This window comes from Lepisma saccharinum, chromosome 4, assembly GCF_977018435.1.
Source record: "Lepisma saccharinum chromosome 4, izLepSacc3.1, whole genome shotgun sequence".
Taxonomy (NCBI): domain Eukaryota; kingdom Metazoa; phylum Arthropoda; class Insecta; order Zygentoma; family Lepismatidae; genus Lepisma; species Lepisma saccharinum.
Genome location: NC_139232.1, coordinates 99,761,493 through 99,787,180, shown reverse-complemented (window position 1 = coordinate 99,787,180; position 25,688 = coordinate 99,761,493). Strand labels below are relative to the sequence as shown.

At 37.8% G+C, this 25,688-nt stretch overlaps 1 protein-coding gene across 1 annotated transcript in view; it reads left to right on the top strand.

The window, feature by feature from the left end:
* The window catches only part of ifc (delta4-sphingolipid-FADS-like protein ifc), a 69,911-nt gene extending 49,617 nt beyond the window's left edge, over positions 1-20,294 (top strand). The window contains exons 3-6 of the mRNA XM_083120942.1: positions 5,481-5,620; positions 6,338-6,551; positions 13,397-13,608; positions 17,205-20,294. Of these exons, the coding sequence (XP_082977068.1) occupies positions 5,481-5,620; positions 6,338-6,551; positions 13,397-13,608; positions 17,205-17,345 (707 nt within the window). The 3' untranslated portion in view covers positions 17,346-20,294. The remainder of the gene's footprint in view (positions 1-5,480; positions 5,621-6,337; positions 6,552-13,396; positions 13,609-17,204) is intronic.
* Positions 20,295-25,688: the final 5,394 nt, after the last annotated feature.

Sequence of the window (25,688 nt, the reverse complement as noted above, 5' to 3'; positions counted from 1 at the left end):
TTTCCTATTAAAGGAATAAACACAAATAACTGCTGTCAAATTGTATTTTTTGACTTAATTTTTTTTTCCCCGAACAGCCTATAGATAAGTTATCGTCTCGTCGCGCGAATTAGGAGCTCCCCTTATTCTTATCGCCAAATATAGAAATTATCCGTTTTTCATTTCAGTAATACGTATTAAGTAATACATATAACATGTATATAAATAAATTCAGCCTTATATCTGAATCTCTGCATTCTAGTTCACCAGAGCAAATCTCGAGCAAAACTACTCTTTCGATTTTACAGACGTCTTTCTCATTGGCATAGGCTGACGAGCTCAAATTCTATTTCTTTTTAATCCGAACAACTGTGTTCATCTACCAGTTATCGAACCCGGGACACCTTCATTACTAATATACACAGAATTTTTATTAGCGGAACATATACAGACAAGTACTTTAGTTCTTTAATCTTAATTTCTTTCGTGACTGGTTGTTTACATTTTTTACACGCCATCCTCTGTGAATAACCCTGTATATCAGGGGTTTCCAACTGGCGGCCCGCGATGCCTTTTTTTGCGGCCCGCGAAACCTGTTTGCAAAATCATTAATTTCATGTAATTTTATTAAAATACGTTCTATTTTTGCAGTTAAATGAACGGAAGCTCTGTGAAGAAAGACAATATCACGGGTAGAATTATTTTGCAGTCAATAATGACCATCAGAAGAATCTAAAGTGACGTAACGTTCTCTTCACACCGTGCATTCAACCCCTTCGTTATGCGGAATGAACTTGCCCGCTTCCCACCTCTTCCCTATGCGGAATGTGTAACTTTACATAATTTGCTAACATGTTCTAGTAATGCGTGAATGTTTTGTGTCCTACATTTTGGGAAAGCATGTCCTACATCTCCCTCATAGTGATCTGGTAACTCTAGGCACGATTGCATGAATCTGTCCTGACCTGCTGTAATGTCTCGTATATCACACTACAAACGCTGCAAGTTGCAACAACAGTATGTTCGGTCTAAAACTATCGTCAATTAATTTTTAAATATGTTTGTTTTAATTATTAGTTCCCAGTGGGGGTAATTTGTGCACAAGCGGGTAACTGCGGCCACAAAGTAAAGAGATAGGGGTGGTGTGCTGTCTCTCGTAGCTAGGGAACTGGGAAGTCTGTAGATTATATATATAATATATATATATTTTATGTAGCTGCTTAAGAAGAGTGAAAATCATTTATTTTTCTGTCCAATTTTTTAACAAAGCATAAAAGAAAAGGAAGGGAAAGGATGCTGAAGCATCAAAGAGGGGGGGGGGGGGGAATGAGCTAATCTCACGAAAATGTGCAACAAAGTGTGTTCATTTTACTTGATTTCATGACCTAAAATACATATCTCAAACGATCGCTGTGAAAACAGCTATATTTTTGGAAAGGTGCTGTACCTTAAAATCCGTTCACTATTAATAACAGTCGATCAATTGTATAATCATTCCTGTTGCTTACGTTCCTTAGAAACAAGCCATCTTACCTTTACAACCCCCCCTTTTCAGTACTGGATATCTACATTTGATAAAAGGGTACTGTTCTTGCACATACAATTACGACACTTCTCAGTTGTTAGGATCCCATTGAGAGTCTGTCAGTGGGATCATGACAGCCCAGAAGTGTCCGTGACTACATTACTGTAACGACCTTCATGTTGCAAAAGTCAAATGTATTAATGTCAGAATTTATCATAAAGGAAATGGTTCCAAGAAAAGCGTGTTATCTCCTTTATCGTTTACAGTGTTGCCCGCATTTCTTACGTGTTCAAACAAAACCAATTTCATATAATCTATCCGTTAGTCATTTCGTGATTTTCTTTGAGACTCTTATTTTTTGAATATCGGGAAAGAAGGTAGTCTGTGACATGCGCAGCTGTAAAATTATCAGTCTGAAATATTGCTTCATGTTTTTAAAATAGTTGTCATCGAACTGTTCTGCTGTTACAGTGGCTTTTGAGCTCACTTCATCACGTCACGATTACCATACAAGTATTATTTGCTCGGTAATTTATTTTTATTGGTTCTTTCGGTGCTATTATGCAATAAAATCGGTTCGGTGGTAATCTGTGACATGCGCAGCTGTAAAATTATCGGTCTGAAATATTGCTTCATATTTTTTAAATAGTTGTCAGCGAACTGTTGTACTGTTTCAGTGGCTTTTGAGCTCACTTTATCACGTCACGATTACCATACAAGTATTATTTGCTTGATAATTTATTTTTATTGGTTCTTTCGGTGCTATTATGCAATAAAACCTGTTCGGTGGCCAAGTTGTTGAGCGGTCGTATCACGATCTCGCCACCGAAGGTTCCGGGTTCAAGTTCCGGCCTATGCGTGGTTGTTTCTTCAGTTTCACCCTAATCATCAATCATTCTCATTGTTGCGATTGTCCAAACCAAAAGAAGAAAATACAAATATCAAATTGGTATGGTATCCATTCTACTAGGGGTGTGCGGGATATATATATATTTTTTTTTTTTTTGGTCTGGGCGGGATTTTTTTTAAAACCAGACTTTCGGGACGGAAAAAATCGCAATTTCCCGACAATTTTGAAATCTAGAAATCTACATACCATTTTCCCATAAATCACGTTTTGCATTTCTGGTATAAAAGCTTTACATTTCCGAGACGTTTCAGACACTTACAATGCAGAAAACATCGAGAATTTACCACTTTTAGAAATGACTGTTCGGGATTCCGAAAAGTCGTGAAATCATTTCCCGATTCCGGTACCGATTTTTCCGGATCCCGCTCACTCCAACTTCCTTCACTTGTCGACTGCAGTCCAAAGACGTCTAGTACTAATGAGTTCATGGACATCCGGAAGGAATTGGAAAGGGGACCTTGCCCCGCTCCCTTTGGAAAATGAAAGTCAATCACGAATTATATATTTCACACGTATAATTTTGTTTCATTCACAGTAATAGGACGTTGCAGGATCATGAAATCTCAAACTGAAGCAATGCTGCTGTTTTTTTTTATTAAAGGAAGGGGGGGTCTCGTTTGCAACCCTGCAAGAAATCCTGCGGACGTCCATGGATGAGTTCTGACAATACTGTCATGGGCATCAATGAAAGTCTACCTTAAATTATATATTTCACACATATAATTTCATTTCAGCCACAATAATGTGTGTTAATTATTGCATGAATATGATAAATTCAAATTTAAACAATGTTTTTTTTAGGGGAAAATTATTATTATTGGGGAAAATGTGCCTTGTTTGTCCCTCTCCCCTAGAAAAAATACCTTCCTTGCCCCTCCCTGGAGAAAATCCTGCGGACATCCATGAATACTATGTACGAGACAATGGTAAGATATTCAAGTGGCATGTGAATGTGAGTTTGTGTCGCCAAGGCGTTGTTCATTATGTTTTGTTGTGGCCTCCCCAATGGCGCAGTGGTAGCATCGTTGCCTTGTAATCAGGGGGTCCCGGGTTCAATACCCAGTGGAGGCACATAGTGGTTCGGATCCCACATTAAACTGTAGGTCCAGTCCCGATTAGCCTTATTGTGCATAAAGTGGACTTAAAACACCAAATCAACCAACCAACCATTACGTTTTGTTCTTTTATCTACTCATCATTCATCCTCGACATCGCCATTGATCTAGGAAAGTAGAAAAGCATACAAATGCCCAATTATTTAATTTACTAATATAGGTAAATTGCCGTGTACCATCAGGGCATGCAGTTTCGCTAGGCTAACCTGTATGTTATGGTCAAGAGCCATGACACCAACATAAATTTCCAAATTACCATCAAGTGATGCCTTCTAGCCTAATGGTTAGCGTTCTCGCCTGGGTTTCGATCCCAGTGATAGTTTCAAACTTTTCTGTATTGACTCTGCATTGTGAAAAGTGTCGATGGACTCGATCCACTGAGCACACGTCACCCAATGAAAACTGCATGTCAGGCCTTCGCCCTCGATGGCCTGTTGTGGCATGGAGTTCGGTTCAGACAGGAGCATTTTCTGTTAATAGTATATCCAGTGTTTCGTTTAAGAGCTCTTACGGAGGATGTTTTCACCTACAGAGGAGCATTTTGAATGCAAATATGAAAATGGGCAAATTAATTATAGGTGAAGTAGCCTTCAAAATTCAAGGCTCTTGGACCTATTGGCTACATTAAATGAACCCTACTATGGTGCTGACCACAACACCTGACATGTGGCAAAAATCGAGACATATTTCAACAGCTTAATATGCCATGCTCAATGTAATTGTAATCATAATTAAATTATCTTTCTTTAACAGTCTATTTAAAAACCCAAAATAATGATTGTTTATTAAAGCAAACTTTGGTGTTGGCAACAGTTAAAGGTGGTGTGGTTATCATCGTGCTTTGGTTGTCTTTACCCGTAGTGGGCGTTATCATATTCCTTTACATACCGTGACGTGTTTTAACACAGAGATAAAATGCTTGTTCATTGTAGCCTTAGAAAAATAGATTTTATCCTGTTTGATTTCCTGTGGCTATATTTTGTGAAATCTTACTTCTGTTATCAGTCAACATTGCCAGCTTGGTGTTAGGAGGAGGAGGAAGAATTTGCACTTTCCGGTTGCAATTTTTTAGTTGTGAGGGAAGACACGCATGCAGAACAGGGTGTATCACAATAAACAACATATCAGGTTTATTATTTTTTAAAAAATCTGAAAGACAACAATGAGGTTTGTTGTATGACGATGAGAAAATCTTCAAGTTTTGTTTTTCATCTGCAGGACTTTTTTAAGCACGGTCATTGTGGCGCTGGTGTAGTGTTAAAGATAATGGCGACTTTCACAAACGCAGGCTCTCTCAAAGATCCCCAAACCTTACACCCTAGACTTCTGCAATTGGGGCTTTGTGTAAGACAAAGTCTATGTGCCACCTATGCCGTAGAATGTGCAACAGCTAAAGGAGAGAAAAGAAACGATCTTGCTTTGGTGGACGAGGAGTTCTTGGGAAAAGTGTGGCAAGAACTTGGATTTCGATGGGATGTGTGTCATATAACTGGTGAAAGCCACATTGAACATTTGTAGCCATTCATAGCAATTTGAAGTGTTTCTGATTGATACACAAAAAATATGATTGTTGTATTCCATATAGTTCAGTAGAAATACATTCTTAAAGTTGTTTATTATGATACACCCTGTATATTCCAATGGTCGAGGAAGAATGCTGCAATCCTTCCACCCTGATTTTTTTGAATATGTACTTAAACAAAACATAACTTCTATTGAAAGGGATGCACACAGTAATAACTTAGTACATAAATAAATGCATTTTACTACAAAGATCATTTTACATGTGGCATGTTCATAGGGTGTAATAAATGTAACAATGCTGCACAAAAGCTATTTTCTCTAGTGCTGTCACTGGTTTAGATGATTTTCAATATTAATTATATATTCATAATTATTTCACATCATACAATGAAAAATTAGTTATTTTTAAAATATGTTCTTATTTTAGCGATCCATGAAATCTCTCACAACCTTGCCTTTGGCCATGGAAGACCACTTGCAAACAGAATTCTTGGAATATTCGTAAATTTGCCTATTGGTATACCATTCTCTATAAGCTTTAAGAAATACCACCTGGAACATCATAGGGTGAGTAATTATTCATAACATCATAGAAGCTTGTGTGAATTGAAATGTGTATTACTTCACTTGTGTGTGTATTTTTTTATGTTTCATTTTGTTTTATTTATACATCTAAATAGGTGCATTAAGAACCTGTGTTGCGAGTGAAGAATCATTGAGAATTTATATCCACACACTAACACATTTGATGAAGCATAAAATATGGATCCGTCTTCGGGTGGGGGTGGAGTCAGGTGACTTTTTCTGATGGTCACTGGCCATATCCAGTCGGAAGGGCCTCAACCTTCTCCCATGTTGTGTCCATATTACCCACACACCTTTGTAATGATAATAAATTACAAATTAAATAATGGATACTCCAAACGTAATTATTTTTAATGTCTTATAAATTCTTCAATAATTTCTTCAGTTGGTCTTGAATGTGTTAAAACGTTGAGTAAGTAAACACTCCAGCCACAGGAAGTATAAGCCTTCATACTTTTGTGTATTCTGAAAAATATTGGTAGCAAGTTTTTTTTCTTATGATCTCATAAGTGCAGTATTTGAGATGCATCAAGCCTAATTGAAACTTAAATGTGCTTTTTGTTTTGTATATATATATGTGTGTGTGATATATATGTATGTATGTATGTATGTATGTATGTATGTGTATGTGTGTGTGTGTGTGTGTGTGTGAGAGAGAGAGAGAGAACTAATTCTTTTCTTATATTTTCTTCCCCTCAGTATCAGGGTGATGAGAAGCGTGACACAGACATTCCTACATACTTAGAAGCAAAGCTCTTTTGTACAACATTTGGAAAATTTTTATGGGTTTGCCTTCAGCCACTTTTCTATGCTTTGCGGCCGGTTATCACCTATCCAAAGGAGCCTACAACACTGGAGATTATCAACACAGTGATCCAGTTGATATTTGATGCATTTGTTGTCTACTTTTTAGGTATGTACAAAAATATTATAATCACAGTCTGTTGGAAATAATATTTATTTACATATTGTTTTGTTTACATTTGTGGTGTATTGGTGTTTCGAGTTACAATGACATCATCAATTATGACCCATAGGCATATTTTATTGTCATGGAATCATCATGTTGATGTCATTATCGTAGTTATGTTTACACCAACTTACCCTATACTGCTGTTGATATAAGGTAATAATGTCTGTTATATTCATTTCATGAAAGAAATTGTCAACTGTGGATAAATTTTTATCTGGACATTGAATAATTTTTATTTAGCTATTAGTCTCCTGCTTTTTACAGAGATGTGAATTAATCCAATTATTATGTATTATGGAATTTGTGTATGTGCCATCCTTCTATTTGTATTGCAGTTGAACACACACACACTAGCTCTTCCTGCCCTGTTGCATTTTTTTTACTTAATATGATTATATACATTTCATTTACATATTGTTTGGTTTTGGCATACATAAACACATTTTGAATTGAACATTGAATCTTTTTTGCTAAATTGTATAAATGTTCTTTGTAAGAAAATTGATTTTTATCTGTTTTCATATTCATTTAATTGCATAAATTTGATTAATGATCTGGTGCATGAAACAAGCATTATTTTTTAAATATGGATATCAATAATTTAATTTAATCTTCTATATACAGTTTGTAACATTCTTATTCGTACACACCGATTTTCAAAGAAAATGCTTTAATATCCGAAAGGAAATACACTCTTTTGAAATAGTTTCTTTACAATTCAATAGCTAATATCATTAGGAACATAAAATCTTACCCAAATTCTATATAACGAACTAACTAACTAACTCTATAGCCTTCTTAAACCCGAAGGTTCATGGCTGTAACAACACAGGCCTTCCATCTGTCCCTATCTTGAGCAAGATCTATATACTCTTTTCCATCCCTACCGATTTCCTTTAGGTCCATCTCAACGTTGTCCCTCCATCTTCGTCTTGGCCTTCCTACAGGTCTCTTACCATCAGGTTTCCCAACAAGAATCCTGTAAACTCCTCTTTCCTCTCCCATTCGTGCCACATGGCCTGCCCATCTAAGTCTTCTTGATTTAATTATTCTAATAATATCTGGACATGAATACAAATTATGTAGTTCTAAATTATGTAACCTTCTCCACTCACCTGTCTCCTCATCCCTTTTAGGTCCAAATATTTTCCTAAGGATCTTATTTTCACATATTCTCAATTTATGTTCCTCTTTCAATGTAAGGGACCAAGTTTCACACCCATATAATACTACAGGCAAAATTACTGTTTTGTATATTTTAACTTTTAGTTTCTTAGATATTAAACGAGAAGACAAAAGTTTATGAAGAGAGAAGTAACATGCATTTACTGAATTAAGCCTATTTTTTATTTCCTCTTTAATAAGCGCGATTTGGGGAGTCAAAAATAACACTTGCCACTCGCTGCAAACACGTGTTGGGAAGAGGGAAGGGGGTGGGGAATGGCCAGGCAAAAGTTCGTGAATAGGCTTCCGTCTTCGGGCCAGGTCAAGAAATTTATTATTTGTGTGTGCGCTTTCTCGTTTTGGGGAATTCTGAAAATAGGCATATTGTATGCATTGGCGGATCTAGCGGGAATACTCCCGGTTCACTTGCTCTTCCCAAAGGATGACTAACTATTATAAAAAGTTAGATAGCATTATATTAAAATAACATAAAATGATCGAGCAGTTTTATGTGAGATACAAACCTTTATATGCCTCCACCGGGTATGGAACCCTAATCCCTTAATTAAAATGCGACGACCGGGGTGCTTTGGTGTATGCCGGTATTATAATGAACACTGTTCCGTATCAAATGAAAGAGTGCACCGAAAAATGTGAAAGAGGCATCCCCGATGGCGCAGTGGTAACGTCGTCGCATCGTAATCAAGGGGTCCCAGGTTTGATACCCGTTGGAGACACATAGTGGTTCGGATCCCACTTTAAACTGTAGGTCCAGTCCCGATTTACCTTTCTGTGCATAAAGGAAAGAAAAACACTGTGATAAAGTAGAGAGCAAGACGTATGAAAAGTATATTCGGAAACATTTATTTTCAAATCTTCCTCCACGGACATTCATTATTCTGGACCAACAGCTGCAAGAATGAACAGCTTCCCACCAAGTCACGCATTCTTGTATGTTCCTGGTCAAAGCAAACTATTGTAGGTGCCAGCACCCATGTTGCGACCCCACGCTTTTGATGGACAATTGTTCTCCCATTTAAATATATGGGGAATTTGATGCTGAACATGCTGCTATTACATTAAATTGCAAGTTTAATTTCATCTTAACATCGGAAATTATGTCGGAACATCAGTGTTCTGAAACTAAGAATTTTAATAAGACGAATGTCAATAACAGAAAAGATATCGGAACTAAAGAAAGCCTTAAAATTTGCACAGCACTTGTTTACGTCACTTTGAATTTTCACAATTTAAGTGCTTTATTCTTGTGAATCTGGTAAAGAATAATACATAATAATTCCATGCGACTGCACTTTTTTATAGCTAGTTGTTATTAATACCCGACTTATTTTTTTTCGTGATATTATACTTTTCCTCATGGCTAGTAAATATGGTTCTCTATTTTATACATACACATTTATTGAGAAGAATAGTTATTACAAAAAATATGTTACATTCTGTTTCATATCTCGCAACTTCTAGGACTTCCTTATTTACAGGAATTATAATTTTAAAAGGACGAAAATACGAGGGGGAAATGTCTGCTTAATACAAAGAAAACGTATGTTAATATTAAGTTATGGATAGGGCATAGCGTATAATAATAAATATTATGCGCTTCCACTTAATACATTTTCTCTTTGTAATTTGTGTAGTTTCCCCGATTCCTACTCCCGCCGTTGAATTGCACATACTCGCAAGTCGCAACAAGAGGAAGCATAAAGCGTAGTGCAAGAATCTATTTTTTTTTATTATAGACTCATGTCAGCTAGGGACGATCAAAATAACGTCAAGTTTAGTGCTCTTTGTGCATAAATATACTATATTTAGCCCGTCTGAGCTACCCTGTCGTTGCGCTTTAATATATTAATTCTTAGGTTCAGGAGAACGTAATTTTCAGAAACTTTTGACTTGCTACATAATCCTAAAGGTTTGCTAAACAATTTTTGTTATCGATTTACACGAGAAATTTTTACCTTCGTTGAAAATAACGTTTGAAAAGCTCTCCTATCACGCTCCAATGTAAAGCTTAGGGCAACCAGATGACGCACGAAATTATTTAGGGACACAACAGGGCTAGCGCCTCTAGTGGAAAAGTTTGACAGTGAACAGCCCCGTTGACCACTAACTTTTGTTGCGGCGTGTACTACAGCAGACGCTCGATGCACGCTGGAGCTTTCTTGTACTGCGCACCATGCGGCAACGCTGTTGCCATAAGCCCCATACTGAACTCTTAAGTTGGGCTCACCAATAGATAATATTTTATATGTTGTTGAGAGTAGAGAAATTCCACGGTAATTATTGCAGTTCATTTTATCACCTTTTTTAAACACAGGAACAATTATGGATTCTTTCCACTGTTGAGGGATTTCTTCTTTATTCCATATTAAACAAATTAATTTATGAATTTGACATATTAACGAATTTTCACCATATTTAATAACTCAGCGGGCATTAAATCTATGCCAGGTGCTTTGTTATTCTTTAGCCTTTTAATTGCATCTTTAACTTCAGTCAAGTTAGGTTCTGGAACTAAAGGTTCTGCTGTGTGCACTTCATTTACTTCTGATTTATCTCCTACATGAACATTTAAAAGGTCATTAAAGTAGTTCTTTCATCTACTTAGAATATCGCTTGGGTCAGCTACAAAATCGCTGTTTTTATCTTTTATCAAGTTTACTTTAGGTTGCCACCCCTTTCGAAATTCATTTACACCTTTATATAACTCTCTGATATTTTTGGTTTTGCTGTTTGTTTCAATTTCGTTAATTTTGCTTTTAAAGTAATCTCTTTTTTTATTTCTAAACGTGCGGTTAACTTCTCGCTTTATTCTATTATAATTGCTTAGATTTGTATCATCAGAGTTATTTAACCACCTAAGTTTGTATTAGATTATGACATTCATTATCACACCATGGCTTACTTTTTCTTAGTTTATGGTATCCTATACTTTCTTATCTGCTGATTCTATTGCATTACGTATGTGCTCCCAATTCTTATTTACATCTGTTTCATTTATATTTTCATCATCATTTAAATCCTGCAACACATCGAATCTATTGGACAGTTTAATTTGGTATTCTTTCTTAATTCTTCCATCAGCAAATTTTCCTGTATTAAATTTTAGAACTTTTAGATTTTGTTGCTTATGATTTATCACTGGGAGTCTTTCTCTTAATTTAGCAATTACTAAATAATGGTCACTGGCACAGTCAACACCTCTATGTGTACGAACGTCAATTATACTAGTATGCCTTCTCTTATCAATGAGAATATGATCTATCTGATTATGAGCTTTACCATCTGGAGAAGACCAGGTATATTTATGGATATCTTTGTTTAAAAGTGGTACTTTTCACAATTAAATTCTTTGAGGTTGCAAAAGTAATCAAATTCTATATAACCAATAACAGTAATAAATTAAATGAAACTTGGAAGAGAAACATGCCATTTTTTTACAACTTTTCTATTCGTACAGTTAATAATATAAAAGAAAAAAGTATATTCAGAGCAAATTGACTAACAGTTCTAATACTTTGATGCATATCCTTTGGCTTTAATTACTGCTTGACACCTGTTCTTCATAGAATTAACCAGTTTCCGACATGTTTCAGAGCTTATTTTATTCCACTCGGCTTGCACAACAGTTTTCAACTCTTGTTTGGACTTGACGCCTGCTTTATGGACTCGCCTCTTCAAACTTGCCCATAAATGCTCAATGGGATTTAAGTCTGGACTTTGAGCTGGTCTTTGTAGTAGTTTGGGCACATTCCATATTAGCCAATTCGTGTTAACTCGCGCCTTATGCTTACTGTCATTGTCTTGTTGGAATCTGTAGATAGACGGCATGTCCAATTTTTGGGCATTCTGCTTTACATTGTTCTTTGATATGTCCAAATAGACATATATGCATCCATGATACCATCAATAAACTGGATGGTACCAACACGTTTGGACGACATACAGCCCCACCCTGTTTAACTGTTGGAACTGTGTTAATGTGATCGTCGTCTTTATTTGATTTTCTCCAGACCTTATTTATCCCAACTGACCCGTAAATATTAATCTTGGACTCGTCTGACCATATGACACTATCTCAAAATACCTGGTCCTTGTGGATGAAAGTCTATTCCTGCAATTAACCTTCAGCCTCTTTTGTGGTATTCTGCCGTGATATCCGTGCTTCCACAAAGCACGTCGGATAGTTTGATCGGACATCATCTTGCCAGCAACATTTTCTACTAATGGTCGTAACTGAGGAACACTTAGTCGGGGGTTTTCTCACACTCTTTTTAAAATAAAGCCTTCATCACGTTTATTCAACTGTCTGTCTTTTGGTTTTCTCAGCACATTCTGTGTTGAACCTTCCTATCTAAATTTGTTTACTATGTATTGAACTGTGGAGTGTGATTTATTGACTTTTGTCCAATTTTTCTTAACAAATAACCTCTAAGGGCCAAATTTATAATAACATCCTTCAGATCGAAACTAAGTTCCTTCACCTTGCCCATTTCGAACACTTTGATAGATAGACGATAGGCCTACAACAATACCTATGTCAGCATTCCGCTTGACGGGGAGCGTGCCTGCATGTTCAAAATTGTTACAAAGTTGCAAACTGAATTAAATCGCCCGAATAGCGGTGGCGCTGTATGCGAGGAAGATTGAAACTCTTGCCTGTACGAATAACAATGTTGCATGAAACAGTGTGTTTTTCTCTTTTCACATAAATTATATTATCTGTTTATAGACTTTGAGCATACATTTTGGTTGACATTTGTTGGTGAAACCTTCATTAACATTAATTTTGTTTCGAACATCTGGAGCAATTTCAACCAAACTTTTTACATATCACTTTCAATCTGGAAATAATATTTTGGGGTAAGACACCCCTGGTACCCCTAGCGTAGGGTGGGAAGGGGTGAAGTAAAAATAATCGAGAACCACCGATATTAAATTCCGCACAGACAGAACTCTATGCAACCCGCACAACGAAAGTGTTTCTCTGGTTGTCTAACATTCAGACTGTGTTGCGAATGGAATCCATAGTTTTTGTGACACTCACAATGCGGTTCAACTCCAAGTTCATCATCGATCGACATGGGGGATGAGAGGAGGTGAAATATATAAATGCCACAAATGACCTAGATTAGTGTCGAATCCATAGTTCTCGGAGTCACTAAGCTAATTACTGACATTCACGATCACATTTAAAATTAGTTACATTTTACACTATAGAATTCTTTATTTTCCTAATATAGTAAAGTTTAAGTCAACCCTATTCACGAGAAGACTTAGACTCCCAGTTGAAGTACCAAAATGTTGGCGTTGCCCCCAGACATCGTGAGACCAATTGGGGAGCTACTTGAAAAGCAGTAGCTTTCGTCTTGAATGCCAGAAAACAGTGGTGGGACTCAATGTGCTGACCATGCATCATTCAATGAAAAAACTGCTCTGAGGGCTGTTGAACCAGGGTGTTTCATTTTTTAGACTAATTGAAATATGCCTTCACTGAGAATCAAACGTAAGACTTCCTGATTATAAAACGATAGGTATGGAAGGATCGTTATTAATGGTAAATTATCACAGCAAAAAAATACAATTATCTTTTATTTTATCAGGCTGGAAAGTTCTTGTGTATTTGGTTGGAGGATCCCTGCTGGCGATGGGGTTTCATCCAGTGGCCGGACACTTCATTTCGGAGCATTATATGTTCAGGAAAGGGTTTGAGACCTACTCGTACTATGGGCCACTGAACTGGATCACTTTCAACGTTGGCTACCACAATGAGCATCACGATTTCCCTGCAGTTCCTGGTTCATTACTACCTGAGGTAAGCAAACATTATTAGTACATGTGAAATGTCCTTAGGAGTTTCAGCCTTGGAATATTATGTTTTAACCATAGTTTTCAATCTTGAATCCTTAGTTACAAGTACAATAGTTACATTGTTATATTTAAAGTAGCTTCTGCTTTTCTTAAAATTTCATTAAACAAATAAATACTGTTTTGCATATTTCCTCACATTGCAAACTTAATTACGAGTTAGGTGGTAGAGCAGCCTGAGGCTGAACCTTGATCTATAACAAATAAAAATACTACTTTCTTAATTCTATTCTATCCTACATAGAAAATACATTTATCATGTGTAACCAATTGCTTTACAATGAAGGATGAAAATGTGTGTGCACATAAGAGAAAATATCACTTAATCTGTATCAAATAATATAGTTTAATTGCATCCTCTGCAACTGAACTACATGAATTGAAACCTACAAATTTATAGTTTATTAAACCTTGGTAACAGCAATATTCTCAGACTTTGTGACCCCACTTTCATTTGCCAGTATACTGTGACTCATGCAGTTCATCTTAATTCTTGTTAATGGTACACATTGCATGTTGTACTTGTACTTAATGACAACAAAAGCACATACAATATGTAAACAAGCAACAGTGTATTTCTTGAATTGGCAACATTTCAATACTCTCATCGTACTTACGCTGAGTAGCATAACTGGTATTTGGACTTTCAGCATAGATTGACAAAAATACTGTGAGAGTCGAAGTTTAAACCTTGCTTACATGTTATTTTACAGTTTTGAAGTGTAATTCAACCTCCTGCTCCTTTCCATAACTCAGTGTTTCTCAACTGTTGTGATTAATTAGATTTCTCAATGTTCAGACTTCAACATGCCGATGAAAATCAGTACTTAACAAATTAATTAAATGATGATGGTCTGAGGAGACCACAAGATTTCGTAAGATCCAGTGGCTAATTTAAACATTTGCCAACAAGTATAGTCATAATTGAACTATTGCTCTTGATAATTATGCCATAATTTATTAATATTTAATTTCAAAGTCAATTAAGATATAATAAATACGGAGAAACTAGTACTCACTTTTATCCGCGAAGCTGTTTTTTCTTCTTTTTCGATTAATTTCAGTGGCCACTGCCACCATCCTCGTTGGAACTTGCTGCGCTGTTGCTTGGCATGCGTCTTTTGTTCGTAGTTCTCTGGCTGCCGTTAGGTGCGCTGTGCGTCTTGGTACGTCGTCTGCTATTTCCGGGCGATAACTGCTGCAGTAGTGGAATCCAAGTATGGTGCGCTTGCCCGCTATCGATGTTTAGTTCGTGCGGGAAGTGCATTATGGCGTGCGTTTCCTTGATTTTGGTGTCTATGAGCGTGTGGGCAGTGTGTTTGACTCGAACCTTTTGAATTTTATGGCTATTGTATTTGATATGTCTAGCAAGACCAGTAGTGGGTTGGGCTTTTTTCGCATCTGCTAGGTGCTGTTGGATTCTTTCATTGACAGATCTGATGGACCTGCCGATGTAATGAGCCTTGCACTCACACTCAGCATCATATACACCTGGGTTGTCAAGGGGGGAGAGGAAGTACCGTTTGTGCTTGTTCAGTTTGTCAGTTATTTTGGAGTTGGGTTTGTGCGCTACTTTGATGCCAAATGGGAGAAGGGCTTTGGCTATGCGGTTGGAAGTGGTGGGACGGTAGGGGAAGGCAAACCATTTATATTGGTCGCTGGGGGTTGGTTGTGGCTGGGTTGCTTGTGGATGGGTTGATTGTGGTAGGTTAGGGTGTCTGACCTGTATTTCCGCCTTACTGCACCAAGTGGAGAGTTGTGATTCAGTGTAGCCATGCTTCAGGGCTATTTCTGTGATGGTGGCTATCTCCTCTCGTAGATCCTCTTCTTTGCCACAGTAGGAGAAGGCTCTTCGATAAAAGTTTAGCCACACATTGGCTTTTTGCTTAGGGGGATGGCTAGAGAGAGCATGTATGTACTGGTTGCCTGCATCCGGTTTTCTGTAGACGGTGGTTGTGAATTTGTTAAGTGCACGGCTGATGGTGATGTCCAGGAAGTTGATTTTACCAAGTTTTTCATGCTCTACGGTGAAGTTGAGCCTGGGGTGGATGCTATTTAGTTTGTTCACTAGGAGGTTGAGTTCTTCTGCCTTTTTATACACAACTATTGTGTCGTCCGCGTACCTTCCATATCGGATGTGTTGTAGTTCTGGATAATAGTTGTGTATAAAAAGGCAGAAGAACTCAACCTCCTAGTGAACAAACTAAATAGCATCCACCCCAGGCTCAACTTCACCGTAGAGCATGAAAAACTTGGTAAAATCAACTTCCTGGACATCACCATCAGCCGTGCACTTAACAAATTCACAACCACCGTCTACAGAAAACCGGATGCAGGCAACCAGTACATACATGCTCTCTCTAGCCATCCCCCTAAGCAAAAAGCCAATGTGTGGCTAAACTTTTATCGAAGAGCCTTCTCCTACTGTGGCAAAGAAGAGGATCTACGAGAGGAGATAGCCACCATCACAGAAATAGCCCTGAAGCATGGCTACACTGAATCACAACTCTCCACTTGGTGCAGTAAGGCGGAAATACAGGTCAGACACCCTAACCTACCACAATCAACCCATCCACAAGCAACCCAGCCACAACCAACCCCCAGCGACCAATATAAATGGTTTGCCTTCCCCTACCATCCCACCACTTCCAACCGCATAGCCAAAGCCCTTCTCCCATTTGGCATCAAAGTAGCGCACAAACCCAACTCCAAAATAACTGACAAACTGAACAAGCACAAACGGTACTTCCTCTCCCCCCTTGACAACCCAGGTGTATATGATGCTGAGTGTGAGTGCAAGGCTCATTACATCGGCAGGTCCATCAGATCTGTCAATGAAAGAATCCAACAGCACCTAGCAGATGCGAAAAAAGCCCAACCCACTACTGGTCTTGCTAGACATATCAAATACAATAGCCATAAAATTCAAAAGGTTCGAGTCAAACACACTGCCCACACGCTCATAGACACCAAAATCAAGGAAACGCACGCCATAATGCACTTCCCGCACGAACTAAACATCGATAGCGGGCAAGCGCACCATACTTGGATTCCACTACTGCAGCAGTTATCGCCCGGAAATAGCAGACGACGTACCAAGACGCACAGCGCACCTAACGGCAGCCAGAGAACTACGAACAAAAGACGCATGCCAAGCAACAGCGCAGCAAGTTCCAACGAGGATGGTGGCAGTGGCCACTGAAATTAATCGAAAAAGAAGAAAAAACAGCTTCGCGGATAAAAGTGAGTACTAGTTTCTCCGTATTTATATACTACCGCGTCTCTCTTTTCCCAATCATGAATAAGATATAATGTTCAACATTAGAAAGGTATTTATGAGTAAAATTATTAGGATCAGAGCATCAACTTCTAAAACAAGAATTTGCCGGGCTGCGGTCTCACAAAGAATGAGAACCACTGTTATAAAGGACCTCACATTCTCCACCCTGATAATGGCAGTAAGAAGCATGTAAAATTTCCACCATTTCTCTTATGTGGAACATTACAGGACATTATGCATAAATACGGTTTTCTTTATTTTAGGTTAAGAGAATTGCGCCAGAATATTATGATGATCTCCCACAACACAACTCTTGGGTAAAAGTCTTGTACGATTTTATCATGGATCCGGACATTGGTCCCTATGCACGTATAAAGAGGAAGAACAGAGGGTTGAAAACGTAAATGATGGAACCTGTGCTTACTTTCAAGTCAAGAGTTTTTACACGTGTGAATTTTTGGACCAATATTTTTGTGTTGTGCATGGTTTGTGTAAGCTGGATAATGTGATAAAGTGGCTTCATGTTGCATCTGCATTGTGAAGTTGATATTCCAGTCATCCATATAGCTTTAGCCAAAGTATATTCTGGTGCTAAACAAAAGCAGTCTGGATTTAGCCTAAAGAACTGAAGCAATTTTTGTGTATTGAACAGAATATATATATATATATATTTGTAACGTTTTTTCCTCCGTGGTTTATATGTCTGCTAGAGATGGGCATATTCATAGTTAATTTTAATTCCTGTCCCAATTTACTGTAAGGCATGTATGTACACACACACACACATTGGCCCCTCCCTCACCCAAGCTGTTGAATCATGTATGGTAAACAAAACCAGAAAATATTCAAATATAATAATGGTTTTAAGTTCACTGTTCACACGGTGCCTACATACTGCTAAGTGGACAAGCAGCAGCATAATTTTAATCTTTAATACCAGAAGTAGGCTTTGTGAATGTCCCATCTTGTAAGTCTTATATACAAAAGTGATATTTTTGATACTTTCATACGAAATTGTCCATCCCTGGAATGTTCCGTTTATTTTCATAAGTTTTTCATGGATTCAATATCAATTTGCTTGTCGAGTAAGAATTTCATGTTTGGTACACACATTGGATGCCATTCAGTAGCTCCCCCGAACATTGTAATATTTTGTATGAATATTATTTCACCTTATGCTTTTGTGCTAATATCCTAATAATTTATATCAAAGAAATTTACAAATCACTGGTAATGAAAAGTGTGAATTGTTACAGCAGCTGTGATGAGTGAAATGTATTTCTGCAAATGCATTTGGAGTATTAACACTTATTTTTACATTTGAATAATTTTTAAGTTGAAGTAGCTATGTTCAATAGATTATGGCACACAGATGAAATGACAGAGAAAAGTTACGAATATTACTGCATAATCTGGGAGTTGAACTTACCTAGACCTTTGGTCTTCCATGCTAATGTTCTACTAACTGAACTACAAAGCCAGCCTCTCACCTTCATAATTTCCTTTTGGCATGCTGAAACATGACCAATGGCAACAGGGACTTACAGTATACCAACGATGGGTATAAAGTCACACATACTAGGGCAAATCAAAAAGTAAGTTACCCCCCCTGTATAAAACAAACAAAACACATTAGAAAGAAAATAATTATTGGACAAAAATGTATGAACATTTAACTTTTTTCCGCATAGTCACCAAGGTATTCCAAGAACTTTTCAAATTGTGTGACCGGTTTTTCAATTTCATGTGTGTAAAAATTCCATCCAATATCAATTGAGTTGACATTTGTGCTCGTTGGGTAACAATCGCGGCACCCTGTGAGAGCACAGTTTTCAATACACCCAGCTGGTCATGAATCAGCATACACACTATCGTAGGATATGTTCAGTTCACTTGGGATGATTGCATTCACATGCTCCACATGCTCCACGTTGTCGATAGTGTTCACAGTTGCAGGCTGCCCGACATGCGATTCATCGTTCACGTTCGATCTTCCCTCTTCGAACATCTGGCACCATTTTGCAATCAGGGGGTGTGACATCGCATTCTCACCATACGCCTTGACAATTTGGCAATGGATTTCACTCCGATTATATCTTTGTGCCCACAAAGATCGGATGACTGTTGGATGCAACCTCAATACGACACGCCATACTCACACTGTGACTACTCCCATACTAAACCAGCTGAAGCACGGCTGCTTCTGGTGTGTGAAGAAAACATTCCAGACAATGTTGCCACCAAGCGTGATTATTTTATCTCTGTTAGTACAGGAACACGGCTCGGGTGTAACTTACTTTTTGATTCGCCCATATAGATCTAATTTGTGGAAATAGTGGTAGAGATAGAGGTTGGCTTTGTTGGTCAGTTGGTAGACCATGGGCATGGAATACCCAGGACTTGGATTGAGCCGTAACTTTTAAAAATCAGGTTTCAAATTTTTCCCATTTCAAATCTGTGCAGAAGTCTGGTGCAGGGCACGATTTTTAGGTTAGGAGCTGTTAGCATTTAGTTTTGGCATTTGGTAGAAGTTGGGTGTGCCCTGCATCAGACCTGTATGTACAGTGAAGCCTCGATTGTACATTCCTGGATTTTTACATTTTCCCGCATAATACAGTCCATTTTGCTGGTCCCAACATAACAAATGCTAGAAAATTTTCCTAGATTTTACATTTGCCTGTATTTTAAGTTTGATTTTCTGAGTAACGTAAAATCGAGGTTCCACTGCATATATCATCTTGATATTAACTTTTTAAAAAGGCCTCAGCTTTTCAAATAACTGGTTGGGTTGAGTAAAATTGCGTCCATGCGAGTTGAAGAAATGAATATATTTGCTGTAATCAGGAATAATTCTTACAAATAGTGGATTGCAGTTCTATATTCAAACAGGCACATCACAAGGTAGCTACTGGAAGCCTAAAAAGTCCAGATCGAGAGCATAGTGGTGGAAAACAATAATTATAGCAACTTTGGTTCAATGATACAACCAATATGTTGGAATGTAGTGTAAGAATAATTGGGACTAATGAAATTTTGTTAAAATTTGCAAATGCTCAAAATGATTCAATGAAATGGTGCTCTGAGCTTACTTACATTGTAAGTTTGTAACAATTTGTTGTCCTTAATACAGTTTGAATATTACTTTGTGGGTAACAGTGTGCCAATTAAATTGACTCAACCACATCATGTTTACTCTAATTCTTTGTTGCTAAACGATTCCCATGTTGAAAATATTTAATAAATTTTTAGGTTTATAAGAAGTCCTGCTACTGTTGAATGGTATTGTATTGATGTACATTTAAAATAGACAAACATTGCCACAACTTTGTTGTAATAAAAAGGTTTATTTGTAATTTGCAAATCTTTTCTGATTAACTTAGGAAGTAGCACAAGAATATGTAAATTGTACCAGGAAGTAGCACAAGAATATGTAAATTGTACCAGGAAATGATTCGAGGAGGCTGTGCATGTGAACATTTGTTTTATTTTCCCCAAGTAGGGTTGAGTCTACAATTATGCATCAGTTTGACGCAATACCAGTGCTATAAGAAAGTCTGTTGTATTGTATTGATTTAAAATATATTTTTGCAGTAGTTATGGAAGATGAATTTGTTGATAGCTTATTTTTGCACATTTATTTTTTACAGTGTTGGATAAAATTGATTCCCTTGAATAGCAAGTAAAATTTAACACTTAAAACTCGCTTATTAGCATTTTTAAGCAACACAGAATGGTCTGGAAATATCATGGATTTTTTTTTTTTTTTTTTTTTTTTTTGTCAAAATTCAAAATAATATAGGAATTGTAATAACATAACTACAGGGTCCGGCAACTAAACCTGACTGCTTTTAATTACAAATGAAAACAAAATTGTTGCATGCAACCAAGTCAATTTAATACTCTATGTGATCAAAAGTATCCGGACACACTGCGAAACGTGTGTTCATCATAGAGGGTACTACCATCTACCACATAGAACACATAGTCAGCGAACTCAGTAGTCTGCAGACAGTGTGAGACAGCAGTATGGGATGGTCTGAGGAACTCGCAGACTTTAAACGTGGTCAGTTGGTTGGGTGCCACTTGTGTAGGAAGTCTGTGTGTGAGATTTCCACCCTCCTAAACATCCCTCTGTCCACTGTTTCCGATGTTATAGTGAAGGGATGTGTACAACCCAATAACGTGCAGGCTAATCTCCCATGTTGACCTCCAGAGACCATCGAGTGTTGAAGAGGGTCGTGCAACATTATCGTCAATCATCCATCGCCACCATCACACAGGAATTCCGAACTGCATCAGGCTCTACTGCAAGCACCATTACTGTTTGGCGTAAGGTGCGGCAGTTTGGTTTCCATGGCCGAGCAGCTGCCCATAAGTCAAACATCACACAGACAAATGCCAAACGCCACCTCGTGTGGTGCAAGGAGCGTCGAAACTGGACCATGGAACAGTGGAATACCGTTGTGTGGAGTGATGAAGCACGGTACACAATGTGGCAATCCGATGGTAGGGTGTGGGTGTGGTGAATGCCTGGTGAACAACATCTACCAGCCTGTGTAGTGCTGACAGTGAAATTCGGAGGTGGCAGGGTTACAGTTTGGTCATGTTTCTCCTGGAGGGGGCATGGTCCCCTTGTTGCTTTACGTGGCAATGTCATGGCATAAGCTTACGTTGACATTTTAACAGCTTTCATGCTGCCTACCGTCGAAGACCAGTTCGGGGATGACCATTGTGTCTTTCAACACGACCGAGCACCCATCCATACTGCAGGGCTTGTGGGGTGTTGTTTGATGACGACAACGTCCCACTAATGGACTGGACTGCGCAGAGTCCTGATTTGAATCCCATAGAACATCTCTGGGATGTTTTGGAATGTAGACTTCGTGCTAGACCACACGGATCCACATCAATACCTCTTCTCATTTTGGCGCTCTGCGAGGAATGGGCTGCCATTCCTTAGGAAACCTTCCGGCACCTGATTGAAAGTATGCCTGCGAGAGTGAACGCTGACATCAAGGCTAAGGGTGGGCCAACACTGTATTGACTGCCAGTGTTCCCGATGGAGGGTTGCTCAAACTTGTACTTTATTTTCAGGTGGGTGTCCGGATACTTCTGATCACAGAGTACATGTACTACATCTCTGAACATTTTAGGGAAATAATATGAGTGGCAGTTTCTTGGGACAGTTCATTTTTTTAATAACTCCTCAAAACAGAGATCCTGAACTCGTTCTATGTTCTCTGGAGTGTTAACATTATAATATCCACCAGATTTTCTTGTAACAGCTGATGCCATCTCCTTGAAGTTCCTTGCCCACAGTAAAACTGTAATCAGACTGGGAACGGGCAGAGTATGGTGAATGTAAAGTGCCGATGGAAGGCACGCTGCATTGCCACCACACTTTCATTATGAAAAATATCTCAACCACAAAAGGACTTTATGCCAACTACTGCTCCATTCCTCGAGCAACTTCCATTCAGTGTTGATTTAAAAACAATCAGGTTTAGTTGCTGGATCCTATAGATTGCCAGGTTGAGAAACAATCATTACATGGATTACAGTAGTTTAGCATTTTACGACCATGTCTGATTTCCCAGTAATCAGCTAAAATTGCCCACAAGGCTAAAACATGGGATTTCACATATGCTTAGGTTTAACTGTTTACTTCCATTCCAAATTACAGTTTGCAGAATTTTAACACAATGTTAATAAGGAATGAAATTAGGCATACCATATTTAATGCAAAATATTGAATTTTTCACGAGTTTTGTATCTCTTAAACCAATTGAATCTCAAACTCAAAATTTTTACTGAAGTTACTTATCATGGAGTACTGTATTATGTACAAATTTCAGATTTTTAAACAACTGCCCACGAGAGAGATTTAACCCTGAACTTGGAATTTATTAACAAAAAGTACATGTTTATGACCCTGTAGAAAAAAAAAAAAGGGATTAAAGTCTCAAGCTTTAAATAATTTTGACATACTCTATTGATACACAGGTACTTGCACAAAAAAATTCAAGTGTCAAAACTGCCTTCTCCCCAACAAAAATGTCCGAAAATGTCATTTTGAGCGATTTAAAATACACAATTTTGACCTTAAAATTGATTATGAAGGAATAATATTTAGAAAGTTACACAGAAATATAATTGTAGCCTAGAATGTGCTTAACATCACAGATTTTGTCTCATTGTCATAGGACTTACCAGAGCTGAGATAAAAAAGTTGCCACTGATGCTTACGAATGGAGAAAATGACACGTGCCATGATAAAAAAAATGCCCGCAATCTTCAAATCGGTGATAGTAAAAATAAAATAACAGTGGTTCTGAACTGTCTACATATGAGGCTCACACCACGCAAAAAATAACCTTTTAAAAAAATGGTCAAGCAACCATGTTGTATGACTTTATATGGATTGACCCTATAGTGAAAAAATGTTTGTATTTTTGGTTGATCACTAACCAACCAATTAATTAGCCCAATCCTCGCTGTAAAGAGATACAATACCTTAGTGCCTAAAAGCAGTATTGCCAATTAGTCATTAACAGATTTGGGGTTGGGTGAAAGAGAGAAAGCCGGTAATGATACTGAACTTAACCCAGGAGAGGTTGCACCCATTTCAGAGTGGGTCAGTGTGACCTGCAATTTTAAACTCTTAGATTTTTCGTTTAGTCCTTTGGACATTACGTATTTTTTATTTAATTAGGCAAATAAATAAATATACTAACATTTTTGTATTGTTAGTAATATTTGTAAATACATGTTGAATAAATGCATCATTTCACTAAGTGTTTCAAATAATTAGTATATCTTTCGGAAAAAAAAGAGAGTTTTTGAATCGCAATATAATATGGAAAGAAATAGATGACAATTAGTTTCTTTCCAGGCAGTCATCACAGGTGTTTACCACAGATTGGCATCTGACAAAGCTGACAGCATTGAGATGTCTTATTGCCAGTTCTTGGGCACTTTTCACATCTTTTTCTTTTACTTGAAGTTCCTTGTCCTTGATTAGTAGGAGGTGGTTGAACTGGTTCCTTCAAAAGTTAGAGGAAGTCATTTCTCAGTTTTCTGCTGAGACTTGGAATTTCCAAACGAGACCTTGTGTATTGTCCCACCAGACACATGGCTCATTCCTTCATGTGCTTTCTTCTTACTATGTGCCAGCTTTCATACTTTGTTACATGCAGATATAATCCAACCATTTATGGCTGCTACATTTAGCATGTTGTAAAATATTGTCAATGGCTGGCCACCTGTTGCTTTTTCTAGCACAGAGTAGCTGCCTGACATAACTTCAGATTTATTACTGTCGCCAGTCTGTAGATCAATGGCCTTGCTGGGGTGAATAGTTGATAATAAGGTGACCAAGTTTTCCTTTTTCCGGAACATTCAAAACCAGTGTCGCAAAATCTTTCCCAAATCCAAGAAGAGAAGATTCCTTTTTCTCTATTCTTGCTGGTAACAAAACCTGCAGGCAGCCAGCTCATGTTTGTTTTTCGTATTGTTCTAACTGTTGTGTAAGATTGTGTTGGTGCAGAAGTTCTCCAGCCAACGGCACACTAGTGAACCAATTATCATAAGTTACATTTTGGCCAGAACCTGATATTGGTTCAATTAGACGTTTTACAACACACTAAGTATGAATGCTACACTACTGCAAGAAACTGAGCACTAAATAATTGCACAAATGTTAGTACAACCTTTCCTGCCGACACATGAACGTAAACTGAATATCACCTGTGTGACTGTGGAGGCAGAAGGAGTTAAGAAGCTACCGGGAGTGACTCAATTGCATCGAACCCTAACACATTGGCAAAGAAACAAATGTTAGGTGCAGGTCATGATGACCTGCACGACCGCTTAAGGGTTAACCACCAATATGCACCAACAATCTGGGGAAGGTGGTGTTGGTTCTAATGGTGTGTATCAAAATTCTGGGATATAGAGGGTGGAGCAGAATTAGGTAAACACTTGTGGGATGCTATAAGTTTTTAATAAATGATCTTAAAGACATACTGTTGGTTTAGTAGCAAACAATAACCCCCCCCCCCCTTTCTTCTTTGCCAGTAAGCTCAAAAACACTTGTTGGCAAGACTTCAATTTAAGATGACGACCAAGTATGAAAGGGAACATTGCGTGTTCATTGTGGAAAAGTATTTGGAGAGTAAATCGCCAATTTTTGAATAAAAGGAGTTCTGAAAAATTTTTCCTGGACAGAGCATTCCCACTAGAAAAACAATTTCTGCCCTTGTGAAAAAGTTCTGTGAAATTGGAAGTGTGAATGATCAATTGGAGAGAAACTTGGGTGCCCCAAGAACTGTGGTGACTGATGAAAATGTTGAGTGAGAGTGTGGTACAGAGCCTTAAAGATCTACTCTACTCTATGGCAATCCATGCAGCTAGGCATTTCTGTAAGATTGTTACAAAGAATCCTTCGACAGGAACTGCATCTGTTCCCATATAAAATTCAGTTCATCCAGGAGGGAGGTACACACTCCGAGCATGTATTTTACTCTAGCCATTGAGCAGCTTGGAACTAAAGTGGACTAAACAAAAATTTTTGAGTTATTGTTCATTACTATCATTTATTAAAAACTCATAGCATCCTAAAAGTATTTACCTAATTCTGTCCCACCCTGGACTAACCTTTTCTGCGAAACTGATTTTTACTATTACATTGATTTCAGTTGCTATTGCCACCAGCTACTGGGAAACTCTTGTCTAGTGCATGATTCGAC